Raw genomic sequence first — 17,733 nt, forward strand, 5'->3', positions numbered from 1 at the left:
GGAAGGTTCATGTTTTTCTTTATTATGCTGATATTGAATTATTACATTATTTTATTTTTGGTCAAAGAATTTTTTTATGTTGAATAAATATGAATAGCGACCCTCTCAGGTACAAAAAGTAACAAAAAGTTTCAATTTGCACAAATTAAAACAAAAAGTTACTTATAACTTATCATTTCAATTTGCTTATAGCTATACTATTTCATGTAATTTTTATATATCATTTTGTATTTATAACCAAATTCAATCATTAATTTTATTAAATACTACAAATTCAATTAACTACCTTAATTGCTACAAGTTAACTTATTAATTATCGGCTATTTTTTGTCAAATAGAATCTTAAATTGTTAACAGAAAATCTAGAGACCAATTTTTTAAACAAATTTTTATAAAGAATGTTTTTTTAGAGGGAACTTGCAGTTAGTTTATTCTATAATCTTCACTTGCAAAGTGTAGTTTGTTGAAGACTCATAATTCCCTTGTTATAGCAGGAATAAAAGCAAATATGGAAAGTAAAACTACAAAATATGGAACACAAACCACACATTATGACCTATATAAGCTGCAAATACAATTGCCAGGGATTCCAACAATTTACAACTGATAATCAGCATTAACTTTCTCATTGTCATACTCATCTTCAACAAACCTCTTCCAGAACCAATGTTGCTTCCATACTCTCTCAATCATCTCTTCAATCGGTATGTTCTTCGTCTCCGGCACCAAGAAAAACACAAAGATTGACATGATGAAAACCCATCCAGAAAAGAACAAGAAGATGCCAAACTTGAAATGACACAACATGGATAGAAAAGCTTGTGCAATGACAAAGGTGAAGAGCAAATTGACACAAACAGTGACACTTTGTCCGGCTGAACGAGTCTCCAATGGAAATATCTCACTTGAAATAAGCCATCCAAGAGGACCTATAGACCAAGCAAAAGCAGACACGAAAGTGCAAACCAAGACAATGAGAAAATAGAAAATGCTGATAATTGTAACTTTTTGTTTTAATTTGTGCAATTTTGGTCCTGCCCGTCTAAATTGAAGCACAATTTAAACTGCGTCGGTCTATTACCGCGTTAGCTCCCCTCCAATTTTTTTATTTTAATTAAATAATAAAAGATAAAAAAGGAGGTGGGGGGGGGGGGGGCGAGCGGCAGCGGCTCCAAGCGATGACGGCGAGAGGTGCTTGAGTGGAAGAAGCTGAGGAGGAACTGGGTGTTGACAGTTAAGCTTCAGTTGTCAACAAGTATAAAAGAAAGAACTCAAAAAGATACTGCGAATTAATTTGACAAATTAACCCCATGCATATTAATTTTTAATTTGTCAAATTTTTGGTTTAGCAACTGGCAAGTGTACCTGAGAGGGTCGCTATTCATATTTATTCAACATAAAAAAATTCTTTGACCAAAAATAAAATAATGTAATAATTCAATATCAGCATAATAAAGAAAAACATGAACCTTCCTAATCACAAAATATAATAATTAGATAATGAGATTGCTAACTTTCATCATCATCTTCATTTTCTTCGGTATATGTGTGTGGTATGTTCATCTGCTCCATCAAGAGGATTGAGAACCTGACCAATAAAGAGAATTGTTCCACTGAAATCTTCTCTGATTAAGAAGAGGAAAGGATGGTCAGCTACAAAGTCCGTAGGAGTGGCACGACGACTACCTCTTAATGCCACCATAACAGTGTTTGCTGAAGCTATGGTGCCTTTCTCATTTACCTCAACGAAAGCATTGTGATTTATGCTTTCCACGCCCAAAGGAGGGTTCATTCCCTCTACCACTTTTGTTAGAAAGAAAGGTGAACTCATTCCCAACTCGTGCAGAACATTAGAAGCTTCAAATGAAAAAGAAATCTTGAATTTTGGAATAGTAAATTGACGTACTTCCACTTTTCGCCGAGGAAACTTGTCTTTCAAAAAATCAGATTCTGAAGCTAGCTTTTCAATTAATGCCAAAAGTCCATCTTTTGCATCTGGAAGGAAAATATACATGGAGAACCGACGAGTTTTATCCCTGCCTTGTCTATAAGAAAGACGGAGGACTTTGAAACCATCAAAAATACCAATAAAGTGCTCCCTCTGCTTGCTATCCATGAAGGGAGCAATGACTTTGGTGCCATTGAAGAGGTGAAAACTATGCTGGAAAGCTGTATCCATAAACTTGTGTTTCCACACACCTTTGAAGCACATTGCATTTGCAAAGACAAGCCCTGTGGGTAATTTGCTTACCATACTAGGATGAAGAAGCTTTGTGATAAGGCCATTCGTCTCTTTCTCAACCCACAAATTAACTTCATGACACACTTGATCACCCTTCAAAAAACATCAAAATCAAAATGAATAGTTTTCTTGAGAAACATTTTCATAATGTTTGGTTGGAGGAAATAAAAGAAATTTAGATTACAAAAAATTATGTTTTTTTTTTAACGGCAAATATATTATTAATAGTAAAATGTGTTTTCAGTCCCTACTTTTATATTGAGTTTTGGTTTTCGTCCATATACTTTAAAATCACTTGTTTTTGTCTTCAATTAATTTTCAGTTTTGGTTTTAGCCTCAAATGTTAGGTCAACTAACCGTTGACTAACGAAAATCCATGTGGCGTTGACACGTAGGATTCTGTTGACATGTGGCATCATACGTGGACTGTCATATCATAATTTTTAACATTTGAGACTAAAACCAAAACTGAAAATTAATTGGGGACAAAAACAAGTGATTTTGAAATACAGGGACGAAAACCAAAACTTAACGTAAAAGTAGGGACTGAAAACATATTTTTCCCGAGCTCCCTTTATGATGTATATATATATATATATATATATAGAAAGTGATAGTACATACCTTAGTCTTAAAATCAACCGAAGCCAAAGTGGTGTTGTAATGAGTGGCCACAAGTTGTTTAAAAGAATGAGAAAGGGGAAGTGATTCATCAGCCCACATTCCATTGATAAAACACATACGATCGTCAGAGAACAAAGCAGGGGAGACGAGCTGAGAGAAGAATGACATTAGATTGTGGATGGAGTCAAATTGAAGGAAGGTAAGAAGTTCGTCAAGAGCATAGCCTTCTGATCCAGCTGCCATGACGCTAAGAACAACAAAGAGAGACACTTTTTGTTCATATTATTTTTTATTGGTGTAAATCATGCTTATAAATGTTTTTTTTTTACTATTATTAATAAATGTTGTACTTTTTTTTTTACTCATTATTTTTTTGTCTGTCTAATTTTTCATGTGATATTTAACAAATATACTGATAAAATAATAGAAACTCCTCGAAGGACTATACTATAGAACGAATTGCTTATCAAAAAAAATTATATAGAACGAATTGGCCAAATGTGGAACTGAGAAATTGAAGGCTTAATATGTTTCAAAACAAAATTGAAGGCTTAAGAATCTCTGAACAAAAATACTCACCTTAAAAGGAATATAAAAAAAAAATAGTAATTTAATTGTTCACAAAAAAAGTTATTCTTAAACTTCATACTTATCGAACAGAGAAAATGGTGTGATTGTCTGAAATATAAAAGGAATGAAGTAATTGACTTCATAGATTATTTTTCTATTTTATTTTATTATTTTATTAATTTTATTACTAAAAAAAAGTTACATAGTGATTTATACCAAACATAATATTACAATAGGGATATTGATAAAAAAAAATAATCTACATGGAGGTATTAAGCAAAAAATAACTTACACGGGATGGGACATACATTTGTAGATTTTATTATATAAAAAATACGATAAATATCAATTGAAAGTAAGGAAAGTAACAATGATTTTATATATAAAAAAAGAAAGAATTAAAAGTAATAATATCATGTATTACTTTGATTTTATTTTCCAAACATATAAACAAATAGATAAATTTTTTAAAATTTGCACCATTAACAAATGAGATATGCATAAAAAAATGATATAATTTTTTTTTGTGTCAAGCAAATGACAAATAATTATACTGTTAATTACACAAATGTGAAATTTTTTCACACGGGGACATGGGCTAAAATACTCCAGAAGAAAACAAATGTCTAAAGGAGAGAGATGACGATTAAGAACTAATATATATTAACCGTTAGATTAGTTTTTGCTTAATGACATTTTTTTATGAAAATAAAAGAACAAATATACGAACATGTGGGTTGGGAACAGGGAGTGGAGTATCACTCTCCGTTCTACCATTTCTCCTTAAAATCTCCAAAATTTGGATTATTTATCATATTTAAATAAATTATTACATTAAATATAAAATTAATTTTACAAATAATTAAAAAAATTCTCATCAAATATCTATATTTTTCATTGAACATTAACCTGTGCATTTGCACGGGTAAGTTATACTAGTAAAGAAGTAGAATACATCATCACATACACATATACAATTCTGAGAGAAAAGTAGAAAGAAAGAAAAAAAATCTGAAAAAAAAAAATCAATCACAAGAGAAGAGGTTGAGTGTGTTTGCGCCTAAGTAAGGTTAAGAAGCTATCATCATTCATCGTTATGCCTATGCCTATGGCTATGGCTGCTTCAACTTCAACCTCCGTTATCGGAATTGGAACTAACACTAACCTCTCTCTTCCTCCACATCGTTATAATCGCCCTTCTTCAATCTCCACTCGCTTCCGTAACAACAACAACAACCGTTTCTTCTTATCTTCTCCACGGTACTAACCAACTCTACTTTCTTACAATTCATTATTCCAATTCATCATTCTAATTCATTCAATTATTCATATCAATAACCGTTTCTTTGTTGTTATTTTCAGTGATACAACAACAAGAAGAAGAGTTGTTGTTCAGGGCGGATTAGGTTTACGACGAACTAATAAGCCTGATGTTTGGAAACATTATTCTTCCTTCCTTTCTCAACCCACTGCTACACCTTTATTTCAAAGCTGTACATCTTGCTGTCTTGCTTCCACAAAGAAACGCCGTTCTAATCTTTCTAGATTTCTTCCCGGAGCTTTTTTCCATAATTCGTCTTTTGGATTATCGAAGGATAAGCTCCGTTTTGGTTCTGTAAGATTTTTTACTATTTCGTTTATTTATGATTTTAGTCCCTGCTTTTTTGGTTTTAGTCCTTATAAGTTTTTTTTTTTTTGATTCAGTCCTGCAAAAATAGTGTATAGTGTTTTATGGTGCTTAGTTATTTTTCTTCCTGCCTGGTAACTATTTGTCAATTTACTAACTAACTAACTATGTTTTCTTTTAGATTTTTCTCATTTTTATTATTTTACTGATTATTTTTTTTTTATATTACCAATATTTAGAGTAATTTGATGTTTGAAAGTTGATATTTTGTTATATTGAAGCTTCTAGTACATGTGGATAAGTCTTTGAAGACATTATATCATCATTGTCTAATATTCTAATTTCTAGTGGTTATGTTTTTAAATTCTACTTTTTATATCAGGGTCATGCTAACAAGTAGTTAAGAAGAAAAAGTCATTTTTTAAATTTCAAAGTGTTGAGTGCAGTCGGTGCATAATTCCCAAGATAAAATTTCTTTTTTGATCTTCTTAACGAGGCACTTGTTAGCATTTCACTTTATGGGCATGTTTGTTTCAGCTTTAAAAAAATGGATTTTTTTTTTTGTAGAGATTTTGAAGAAAATCTAAAGCTATTTGCCGTTTGTTTACAATCATAAAAATCTATTTTTTTAAGATGGTGAGGGATGATGAGTGATAAAAAAATGGATTTTGATAAAAGCTATTGAAAATAGATTCTCATTTTGACGAAAAAAATGATTTTTTTTACTAAAATGATTTTTGAAAAAAATCTGAAACAAACACAAGATAAAAAAATAGATTTTTTTGGTGAAAAATCTGAAACAAACAGGCCCTATATTGTGTGCTTTTGGTTTGATTGGATTTAGGCGTAATCAGTGTTCTTTTTTTCATATGTAGTTGTGTTGCTGTATTTTTTTCAGGCTAAGCGGGTTCAAGTTCCGCATGCAACTGTTGGTCCAGATGAACCACATGCTGCAAGCACAACTTGGCCTGATGGTGTTGCTGAAAAACAAGATTTAGGTTTGTTTGATTCTGAACTGGAAAGGATAGAGGAGTTTTTGGGTTCTGAACTTCCATCTCATCCTAAGTTGCATCGAGGTCAACTAAAGAATGGGCTGCGTTATTTGATTTTGCCAAATAAGGTTCCACCAACAAGGTGAGTTCAATAAATGATGATAGGTTGACAATTTGACATTTAATAATAGTACATCGACTATGAGATGGAATGGAATGCTTTCTGATGTGATAAGAAAAGAAATGCATGATATTTCAATCAATTTTCGGAATTGAATCCAAAAATAGATTGTGTTTTTAAGGTGGAATTGTGGATTTCACGGATTTATCATCCTTGAGTGTTTTTTAGTGTGTCCTTTTAATGATCAAATTGATAAAATGATGCACTCGATGTGTATATAGTTTTAGGCTCTCTCTTTTAAACATTGTTTTGCTGTAATACGCTGATGGCAAGAAATCTAAAACAGGGGCTGTACATATGTATGCAGTTTCTCTAGAATCCACTTGTGGCTGACTTCTTAGCACCCACTTGTTTCTATTATAGGTTTGAAGCGCACATGGAAGTTCATGCAGGATCGATAGACGAAGAGGATGATGAGCAAGGAATTGCACATATGATTGAACATGTTGCTTTCCTAGGAAGTAAAAAACGTGAGAAGCTTTTGGGAACCGGAGCCCGCTCAAATGCTTATACAGATTTCCACCATACAGTGTTTCACATCCATGCTCCTACCACTACCAAGGTTTGGACCTTTTGTGAGTTTGTGGTTTTTTGTCTAGGGTTCAAATATTAGGTCAGTGGTAGTTTAGTTTTTCATTTGGAATTTTGGATGTTTATGAAACATTTCTTTGTTACAAACTTTCAACACACTAATTCAAATCAAGCCTATGTGAACAGGGAAAAATGAAGTTTATCATGTATCTCTGACCAAGCAGTACATGGAAGTTATTGGTGTTGTAGCGAATATGATTAGTTTACATTTTGAGCAGCACAGTGCTAACTAACTGTAGATTTTTAACTGAAATTGTAAGAAGAAATTGTCATGAATATTCCCAATGTTCAATTGGTACACATTTGATTAGTTTACATTTTGAGCAGCACTGTGCTAACAAACTGTAGATTTTATAACTGAAATTGTAAGAAGAAACTGTCATGAATATTCCCAATGTTCAATTGGTACACTGAATGTGCAGTCCTTGAAAGTTATTACATTAAAAGGTAAACCCGCGTCAATGTCATTGCCATGGAAAGAAATAGTTATGCTCGTCTGCACTCTGAAATGTGAATAACATTCTTTAAAAGAGTTTCAACCATAAGGGACATTAAGCTCAATCCGTAGGAGAGAGAAATTTCACCTGAGAAAGAAAGATGAAATGGAAAAGGGAATATTTTAAAAGTCAAAATCTAGTGCTCTTGTTTACTACACTTATTTTGTGTTAAAACTTCTTCCTTAACATGTTTAAACTGCATACTGTTTCTATTTATGTATCCTGCATTTTTTCTTATATATTCATTACAAATAGTGTGGTGTGAGTGACTGGGCATAATGATTCTTTAGGCATATATATTTATTGTTGTGGTTGATTATTGGTGAATCTTGTGTGTCAGGATTCTGATGATCTTCTTCCATCTGTTCTGGATGCCCTGAACGAGGTACACTTTATTTCTTATCGTGTAAGATACATCTACTTTGTAGAAATGCAAATATTAGATTTGACAAGATGTTTCATCTGATCTAGGTATTATACTTTTGATCTGACCCTACATGAGCTATCTGTAAAGGCATTTAAGGGGACAAATGGTAACGATAACTATGGAACTTCTAGACTAGCATTATCTCACACCTTATGGTTATTGATGCATGCAGATAGCTTTCCACCCAAAGTTCCTTCCATCTAGAATTGAAAAAGAACGGCGTGCTATACTTTCAGAGCTTCAAATGATGAACACAATAGAGTATCGAGTTGATTGCCAGGTGCTGAAAATAATATCTTCTAGAATCAACTTGATTCTTCTCTAGAATATTGATCCAGTCTCTTTTATCAGTATTTGATTTCCTTTTAATTTTATTGATTGCAGTTGTTACAACATTTACATTCTGAAAACAAGCTGAGCAAAAGGTTTCCAATTGGATTAGAAGAACAAATAAAGAAGTGGGATGCAGATAAAATAAGAAAATTTCACGAGCGTTGGTATTTCCCTGCAAATGCTACATTGTACATTGTGGGGGATATTGACAACATCCCAAAGATTGTTAGCCAGATTGAAGTATGTCAAATATAAATTTTCAAAGCATCAGTTGATCAATTTTACAGTTCATGAGTATTATACAATAATAACTATGGTTATGCAGGCTGTTTTTGGACAAACTGGTGTAGACAATGAGAAACCTTCTGTGGCCACACCAAGTGCATTTGGTGCAATGGCCAGTTTTCTTGTTCCTAAGTTGTCAGTTGGTCTAGGTGGAAATTCTATTGAAAGATCAACCAATACAATGGATCAATCAAAAACATTTATTAAGGAAAGACAAGCTGTACGTCCTCCTGTGAAGCATAATTGGTCACTTCCTGGAAGCAGTGCAAATTTGAATCCACCACAAATATTTCAACATGAGTTGCTTCAGAACTTTTCAATTAATATGTTTTGTAAGGTATGAAGAGGTTTCATTATCTTATTCCTTTTTTATTTTTTGTCGATTTTATTTTTTAGCTGATATCTTCGTTGCAAGGATGGTTTTATAGACCTTTTGCGTGGAGAAAAATGGTCAATGAGGACACTGGGTATAATATATGTAAAGGAGATTTGTGATTTACTGGTTCATTAAGATCTACTGGTGTCTAATACTCTAATGAACAATTCAGATAAACAAGTATTGTATTCTTATAAGGTGTCTAATTGATGTTTTCTTGATTTACTATGATAAATAGAATATATTTAGTGCTCAAGCATAATAGATAAGGTGGAAACTGCACTGATTCATATGCAAGTTGTCCCTGTCATTCTGAAACAAAAAACCCGCAGGCACATATATAAGTTATTTGTGTTATGTATGATTTATATGTTATGTCATGTTTCCACCAGAGTAGTTAATAGTGTCAAATCATCCCATTATAGTGTTAGTGTGTGTTGGATGGTGGCATTTAGCTTCTAAACACTTTCTTTTATATCAGTGGCCTCTAGCAGTGTGACAATGGTTGCAGCTTTTTGCAGACAATCCCTCTTATAGCAGCCCTGATTCTAAACAGGCACAAAATCCCTGTTTGCCCAGCCTTTTCCCCATTTTTCTCTCAACTTTTGCTACAGTATTAACTACATAATTATTCCTTAGATAGATGGTGGTTATGTTATAGGACTAAAACTTTTGATTATATGAGTGTCTTTAATTTGGGTTACTATTTTATGTTTTGAGTTTTCACCATTTTTATGCTTTAGGTATAAACTATATTTAGTATCTATAATTATTGGTAAAACAACCATCTTGTCATAGCATTTTTGGAGTTGGATGCACCATATGCTACTGTCTGGGATTGGCAAGAGATATCCTCACTTTTTTAACATAGTACCCTCTATTGTGTTAGTTAATACTTGTAGACATGATTAGTGTTTGTGTTCCATCTCTCTTTATTCATTATCTTATTGAAATCTTATGCAGATTCCAGTGAATAAGGTTCAAACATACGGAGATTTGCGTATTGTCTTGATGAAAAGAATATTTTTGTCAGCTCTTCATTTTCGTATTAATACAAGATACAAGGTGAGCTGAAGTCCTTTTCATGTGCTACAGTGCTATATTCTTCACGTCTTTCTACATGTCTACTGCAAGAACTTACTTGGCTTCCATTATGTGATATATGAGTATTTGATTCATTTTTTTTGGCATTAGTACAAGATGGTTCAATTGCTCTGGGGTACAACTTCTGTTTTGCACCTTTGTTGTTTATAAATATTCCTCCCACCCAATGGTGCTGCAAAAATTGTTAGTTTTTGTTAATACTTCTGAAGAATAATAATTAGAAGAAAGAAACGTTAGAGAAAATGATACTCTTATGTGAATTTAGACATCAATTTAAGCAACATGGCTATATTTTTCTGTACTGATCTATACATTACAAAGGTTACCAGTGTGCAAACAGTCAAAGCTCAGATCATAGTTCAATCTAAATGTCACTCTAATTTATTTTTTAATGTTTGGTGGTTTGTAATCCACTGGGTAGTCTATCCTTTAGCTTCTAAATATGTTGTGATGCTGATGAATGAAATTTACAGAGTTCGAATCCACCGTTCACTTCAGTTGAATTGGATCATAGTGATTCTGGAAGGGAAGGATGTACTGTGACCACTCTTACCATAACTGCAGAACCAAAGAATTGGCAAAATGCTATTAGAGTTGCTGTTCATGAGGTTTGTTTTCTCTGCTGGTCTCCACCTGTCTTTGCAATAGTGCAATTTTTAATTTTCTTTCGATTGATTGTTTCAGTTTGTTTATAGTTCAATTGCTGGTTTTTCTCCTTAGTTTAACCTTGAAAGATATTTAAAACAACTTGAATTTAAGACAATGAATTGAAAACGTTCAATTGTCATTATGATTATTTTTTACTCTTACAATTGTCCCCGTTATCCATTTGGTTGCAAATGCGTAGTAAAACCTAAATCGATTTAGGTTTCAAATTGCTGGAATGATGGCCTACCCTTACAGTGTTTAATCTATTATCATAGCCTAATATAAATTTGTATGATGTAGGTTCGCAGACTTAAAGAATTTGGTGTTACCCAGGGTGAATTAACTCGCTATCTAGATGCACTTCTGAAAGATAGCGAACACCTAGCAGCCATGATTGATAATGTTTCTTCTGTTGATAACTTGGATTTTATCATGGAAAGTGATGCACTAAGCCATAAAGTTATGGACCAGAGACAAGGGCATGAAAGTTTACTTGGTGTTGCTGGGACAGTTACCCTTGACGAGGTATTTTCATTACTGGTCATCGGAAAATGTGCATTTCGTTATACTTATTTTGCTGTTGCTGACTCTTATTTAATTAAACCTACTTATAGATGCAAGTCTCTATTGGAGGCATGACTTTGAATGAATTAATGAAAAATTAATTGATATAAAGCTGTGCATCAGTAGTATGTATTGGCCAGATTAAATAATTACTAAGCGATTCCTTTTCTAAGATAAGAATCAATCTCACATTAACTGATGACCTGCTCGAGTAAGTAGTAACAAGATAATCTACAATAATTAAAAAGAAGACAACATGGGATATCTCCGACAGCATGATCTGATACAAAGTGGTAGTGTGGATATATCTCTTTGCATTGAGTTTAGAATTTTCACTACAAGCATTTCATTTATCCTGATTTTGCCTTTTCTTAATGATTTCCGCATTCCTTGTGTGCTGAAAAGTAGGTGCTAGTTTCTTTCACGGTTTTTTGGTTTGTTTTCTTGTAGCTCATCTTTGTCCTAGTTAGAAAACTAAAATGTTCAAAATACTCATTAGGTCATTGTCAACTGTATTGACCGTACTGTAAATAAATTTTCAGTTGGTTGTAATATTCTCCCTTTATTAAGTCAGTTTTTGGTGTTCTGGTTGTTTTGAGCAGAAATTTTTCTATTTTTTTTATTGGAAAACTAATCAAATTGTAATTAATGTATTATATTGTAATTTAATAAGTATATTGAAGAATTATTTCACAGAAAACGTATGTTAATTTTTTTGTGTGCAAGATATAAAAGTATAACTAGTAACTTTTATTTATTCTAAATATCTTTCGGTGCAGGTTAATTCTATTGGTGCACAGGTGTTAGAATTCATAGCTGATTTTGGAAAGCCTACTGCACCCCTTCCTGCCGCAATTGTTGCTTGTGTTCCCAAAAAAGTTCATATCGAAGGAGCTGGCGAAACAGAGTTCAAGATATCACCAACTGAAATTACAGATGCTATCAAATCTGGATTGGATGAACCTATAGAGCCAGAACCCGAGGTACCTATTTCTTTAACTTAAAACTTTGTTAGTTGATCCTGATTTAACATTAGAAATATCAAGTTACCTAATAACTGCTGACTTGTTTATTGGTACTATGTTTTGATTACATTTAAAAGTTATGTTGTTTCATGAGTTATAACCACAATATGAGTGGTGAATTTATTCTTCATGTGCTATGATGTGAATCTGCCACACTAATTGCATTTGTTTCATTACTTATGAATGGTGAAACTCTATTTGTGATATCCAACTTTGTTTATGAGTTGGGCGCATCTTGATGACTGCTCAACTAATTGCTTATATGCATATGCAGCTTGAGGTTCCAAAAGAACTTGTACTATCATCAAATCTACAAGAGTTAAAAGAGCAGCGCAAGCCAGCGTTTATTCCAGTAAGTCCTGAAACAAATGCTACAAAGCTTCATGATGAGGAAACTGGAATCACCCGGCGACGTCTTGCAAATGGAATTCCTGTGAACTATAAGGTTTGTTGTGTTTATATTAAGGTTTTCATGATTGTAGTACCTTATTTTCATTTTTCCTTGCTCTTTCATCGTACTGCATTCAATGCTCCGAGGTGTCTTTTGTTCTCCATCTCATGTTTTAGAAATGGTGGCTCAGATATCTAAAAGTGAAACACAAAGTGGCGTGATGCGGCTGATTGTTGGTGGCGGACGAGCAGCTGAGAGTTCTGATTCAAGAGGATCTGTGATTGTGGGTGTTAGGACGCTTAGTGAGGGCGGTCGTGTTGGCAACTTCTCGAGGGAGCAGGTAACTTTTCTTACCAGCTGATGTTCCAAATGTTAATGTATGGATTATGTTTATTTTCTCTGATGACATAAGTTTAATTATTTGAATATCTTGTGAATGCGATTGTGTCATCTGCACAGTGAGGACAATTTCAGTGTCTAACTACTAATGTACACCTCCATTTACTGAGTGTTGTATTTCATAAATAAATGACAGGTTGAACTTTTCTGTGTAAATCACCTGATAAATTGCTCCTTAGAATCTACGGAGGAGTTCATATCTATGGAGTTCCGTTTTACATTAAGGGACAACGGGATGCGTGCAGCCTTTCAATTACTTCACATGGTGCTTGAGGTAAACGTCTTGTCAGTTGTTACTGTTATAACTCTTATGGTCGTATGATGTATGTATCTATAAATATCTCGTTGTCTTACATTACCATTGTTTCTGTTGTGCAGCATAGTGTCTGGTTAGATGACGCTTTCGATAGAGCAAGGCAACTGTATCTGTCATATTACCGTTCCATCCCCAAGAGTTTAGAACGCTCAACTGCTCACAAACTTATGGTAGCAATGTTGGATGGAGATGAGCGATTTACTGAGCCCACACCAAGTTCACTAGAAAATTTAACTCTCCAATCTGTTAAGGATGCTGTAATGAATCAGTTTGTTGGAGATAACATGGAGGTTTGCTATTATTATATTGAATGAATATAGCTGGCCATTATATTCAAAAACTAAAATTTGTTTTATGTTTTTCAGGTATCCATTGTAGGTGACTTCACTGAGGAGGACATTGAATCATGTATTCTAGATTACCTTGGCACAGCTCAGGCCACAAGAAACTTTAAAGGCGAGCAAGGATTCGTCCCACCATCATTTCGATTATCTCCATCCGGTTTGCAGTTTCAAGAAGTGAGAAACTAAGCAGAAATTACCCTTTAGTAGCTTAGTCAGATTTTGTTTTCTCTGAACTTTCAGAATTAGTGGAACTAGACACTGATAACTTTCTGATCACTATTATTTGATGAAACAGTCCAAATATATATATATACCAGCTGTATATTAGATATGAATCCCGAAAACTTGGAGATATTTCAAAACATTGCTCGTGACACGTGTGTTCTGATTTTTCCCTTTTTTGCAGGTTTTCTTAAATGATACTGATGAGAGGGCATGCGCTTATATTGCTGGGCCTGCACCAAACCGTTGGGGTTTTACTGTTGATGGAAATGACCAGTTAGAGACAATTAAAAATGCATCAACAGTCAACGGTGAACTATCTTGATTTTATTTTATGGTCATCAGATCATGTATTGTATTTCAAAGTAATTTGTTGAGAATTGCTATTAGTTGTTAAATGCTAGGAATGATTTGTGCAGATAATGGGACAAGCTCTGATGCTCTACAAACAGAAGGTGGTTCACAAAAGAGCCTCCTCCGTAGTCATCCTCTTTTCTTTGGAATAACAATGGGACTGCTTTCTGAAATTATAAATTCTAGGTATGTATTTCTACTAACCTACTATTTGGCTTAATTTGAAAATTTTGGACAGCATGCTTTACTTCCAGTCTGGAAAAAACAAGCCAGCTCAATCATCTTGGTGCTTCAAATGGGACAACTCCTTACTTTGGAGACAGAGTCTTAAAAATATCCAAGACTTCTCCTATTACCCTGAATATAAAAATGTTATTTTTAAAATATTTGAATGAAAGAAATCTCCAACTAGGCTAAAAAAGCTTCACTGCATGTTTTCTGCATAGGCTCTTCACAACAGTCAGAGATTCACTGGGGTTGACATACGACGTGTCATTCGAATTAAACTTGTTTGATAGGCTTAAACTAGGGTGGTATGTGATCTCCGTAACATCAACTCCAGGCAAGGTGCGAGCTACATTCTTATAGCAGTCACTCCATTTTTCCTGTCGATTTTCTTCTGTTTACAAAGTTTCAAGTGTAATTGATTTGCAGGTACACAAAGCTGTTGATGCATGTAAGAGTGTTCTTAGAGGTCTGCATAGCAACCAAATTACAGAGAGGGAATTGGACAGGGTTTGTACCTAAATATACTTCGGTTGTTTTTACGTTACAATTTTCAGTTACACCACTTAAAAAAAAAAAAAAACTCTCTGCTACACATGTTTTTATCAGTGTTCAAAAACTTGATCTATTGCTTTTTATTCCATTTCTTTGATTAAATTTCAAGAGAGTAATTACCTTTCTGGCTAGGAAACCTGCACTTGGCAGTTGTGGCCTCATTCTACTTCTGAATATGGCTTGAATTTACTTCTTTTTTTTTTTACGATGTTATGACTTGAATTTTCTTCCTTTTACAATGTTCTTTTATGACTTGAAATTTTTGAGAATTTCTTTGTTGCTTTTTTCTATTGTAGGCTAAACGGACCCTTCTTATGAGACATGAAGCTGAAATTAAGTCAAATGCATACTGGTTGGGATTGCTAGCTCACTTGCAAGCATCTTCTGTTCCAAGGAAGGTGAGATAGAAATGTCTGAATGTTGAAATGCAATCAGTATATTCAGATTTTTATTGCCATCTAAACTTGGTTTGAAGTTTCCAGTCCTGCCAAAGTCTCAATTTCTGTTATATTTTTACTTTCACATGATTCTATGTTTTCTGCATTGTTGTGATGTTGATTGTGGAATCCAGGACATATCATGTATCAAGGACCTAACTTCTCTATATGAAGCTGCTACTATTGAGGATACATACCTTGCATATGAACAGTTGAAAGTAGATGAAGATTCTCTATATTCATGCATTGGGGTTGCTGGTGCCCAGACTGCACAAAACATAGAAGGTACAGTGTTTTCTTAAAATGGTTAATTTTGGATTTCACTTAATCTCTGAGGTCCATATGTGTCACAACTCACAACTATGGAACACAAAACAGACTACGTCATTTCCAAATTTGAGTAGCTTTGACAATTGTTGCTTCAATTACTGAATTTGAGCATTAAAATTCTTTTTTCCCTTTGAAATTTTGGAGTATAACTTTTTCTTTTGAGACGTTGTCTATGCATAGCTCTAGCAGTAGCAGATCATTTTGGAAGATAAAATCTGTCTCGTTAGGACCATTACAAATGGTGTAGTTGTGGTTAATTGACTAATTTTACAATATTTTTTGTGCTTATTATGCAGCTCCTATAGAAGTGGAAGAAGTAGGTGAAGGTTATCCAGGCATTCTTCCGGTGGGACGAGGCTTATCTACAATGACACGGCCTACTACCTAATGTTTTTGGATAACAATGTTGGTTGCTCTAAGACCTGGAGGTTAGTATTATTGCTATACTTATTTTTTAGTTGTAGTCTTATAGATTTCGGAAGATACAGTGTAATATATATAATGTTTTTGTTTTTTGTTTTTTGTTTTTTGTTTTTTTTTTCAAGTAGCCTAGTGGCTAGAAAATCCACCTTGAAGGTGAATAAGTGGAGTGTCCCGAGTTCAAACTTGGGCTCCTGCACATATAGTGCGATGTCCCTACCAACTGAACTAAGCTCACGGGGACTATATATAATGTGTTTTATTAATTAAATTTTCATTGTTTTTTTTTTGGATTTTAGAAATGTTTTGTTTTAGTTTTTTTGCAACAAGTGTTAAATTAATTTTGTGCATCTCTACAGGAGCTATGCCCAGAAATTTAGTTACGAGTCGTTATTCAAAGAATTGGCAGCATTACAAGAGGCTGCTGGATTGATTTAACATTCAAACAAGTCAATATCCAAGCAGTTCCATCAACCTAAGAAGTGGTTCTTGGATTGTAATTGATTGATTTCCTTAATCATCCTTTTATGTATGTTTAGTTGAACAACTAGTAAATTGTTATTGCTGATTATATACTTTTGTAGGATTAGATTAAAGAAAATATAGAATAGGCTAAAGATGTATAGGTGCCATTTTTTAATGTTGGCCATATTGTTTTTGGAGAGAAAATAAATCCTATCATGTCTCTTTGCATTGGAAATTAGCCTAACTTAAATTGTTGCCACCTTTAAACCTAGATCATTTGAGCCCATATTTTTGATGATGTGTCATGTTTTTGTACATGTGGCAGTGTTGATTGTGTTTTATACTTGTCGACTCATCAATTATACTGGTAATGACACAACTACCCTCGTTTTTAATTATTAAAAAAAAAACTCAAATATTCATCATCTTTGATCAAAACCCACATCTTTATAATCATCTTCAACTCAAATCCTAGAAAATACAAACAACCCATAAATCTTCATCATCCTCATGAAACTTATAAACCATAACCTTATCATAACATGTGAAATCCCTAACACTTTCAATGTAATGGTTATTAGCTGTGTTGGGGTTGATTGCAATGTAAAAAAAAAAGTCAAAGAAATATATTGAAGAAGTCTCACATTACTTAGATAAATGAAGGGTGACAGAGTTCAATGTTATATATAGAGACATCAAGTTCTTTGTTTCAACACAGCAAACAATTGTACCGGAAAATACTTAAGTTTATATTGTGAGATGTAGTTTAAATATTTACTTTGCGGAGTATCGGTGTATGTAAAACTAGTTTACAATTACCATGCATATTTCATTTTCTCTATAATCATGCATTCAATTATATTTTAAAGTTTCGTAAGGTCTAAATAACTTGTGTTAATGACTAAACTCTCACTTAGGTAAAAGTAGAAACCAAAGGATCACCAACGATTACGAACTATATATGCCATGTTCGTTAAAAGAATGTCTAAACAATTGATCCAAGAAATCTCTATATTGTGACGTCTTCTTTTGAGCTTTTACATTATCTTTTCCACAATCTCATAGGTCTCTTAAGTCAAAAGAGACAATATTAGTCATTTCATTAAGGTAATATTTCTTTTCATTTTAAGAGTTAAACACTATTTCAATGTTTTATAATCTACAACGTGACACATAAAACACTATCTAA

The 17,733-nt window shown here is 33.4% G+C and overlaps 2 protein-coding genes across 2 annotated transcripts; one reads left to right on the forward strand and one right to left on the reverse strand.

The window, feature by feature from the left end:
* Window positions 1-1,474: 1,474 nt before the first annotated feature.
* Window positions 1,475-4,407, reverse strand: LOC123904734 (serpin-ZX-like). The gene is made up of 3 exons (XM_045954360.1): window positions 4,404-4,407; window positions 2,867-3,135; window positions 1,475-2,335 (listed from the first exon to the last, which is right to left on the reverse strand). The coding sequence occupies exons 1-3, from the start codon at window positions 4,405-4,407 to the stop codon at window positions 1,529-1,531; spliced, it is 1,080 nt and encodes a 359-aa protein (XP_045810316.1). The 3' UTR covers window positions 1,475-1,528.
* Window positions 4,343-16,779, forward strand: LOC123907707 (stromal processing peptidase, chloroplastic). The gene is made up of 25 exons (XM_045958077.1): window positions 4,343-4,696; window positions 4,799-5,051; window positions 5,962-6,197; window positions 6,600-6,798; window positions 7,665-7,709; window positions 7,924-8,031; window positions 8,136-8,324; window positions 8,410-8,706; window positions 9,709-9,810; window positions 10,323-10,457; window positions 10,798-11,022; window positions 11,841-12,044; window positions 12,361-12,531; window positions 12,668-12,817; window positions 13,013-13,150; window positions 13,255-13,482; window positions 13,558-13,710; window positions 13,943-14,069; window positions 14,178-14,298; window positions 14,559-14,679; window positions 14,767-14,847; window positions 15,189-15,290; window positions 15,464-15,614; window positions 15,956-16,087; window positions 16,439-16,779. Exons 1-24 carry the CDS (start codon window positions 4,533-4,535, stop codon window positions 16,045-16,047), a joined length of 3,792 nt encoding a protein of 1,263 aa, XP_045814033.1. The 5' UTR covers window positions 4,343-4,532; the 3' UTR covers window positions 16,048-16,087; window positions 16,439-16,779.
* Window positions 16,780-17,733: the final 954 nt, after the last annotated feature.

The sequence above is a fragment of the Trifolium pratense genome, linkage group LG2, assembly GCF_020283565.1.
Source record: "Trifolium pratense cultivar HEN17-A07 linkage group LG2, ARS_RC_1.1, whole genome shotgun sequence".
NCBI classification, from domain to species: Eukaryota; Viridiplantae; Streptophyta; class Magnoliopsida; order Fabales; family Fabaceae; genus Trifolium; species Trifolium pratense.

Excerpts from the sequence above, each read along its gene's own strand:
- LOC123904734 (XM_045954360.1), bottom strand. Across the intron at positions 2,336-2,866 it reads CGGTTGATTTTAAGACTAAG|GGTGATCAAGTGTGTCATGA; the intron begins GTATGTACTATC and ends TGTTTTTTGAAG.
- LOC123907707 (XM_045958077.1), top strand. The coding sequence starts at position 4,533 with ATGCCTATGCCTATGGCTATGGCTGCTTCAACTTCAACCTCCGTTATC. Across the intron at positions 9,811-10,322 it reads GTATTAATACAAGATACAAG|AGTTCGAATCCACCGTTCAC; the intron begins GTGAGCTGAAGT and ends TGAAATTTACAG. Across the intron at positions 13,711-13,942 it reads CCGGTTTGCAGTTTCAAGAA|GTTTTCTTAAATGATACTGA; the intron begins GTGAGAAACTAA and ends CCTTTTTTGCAG.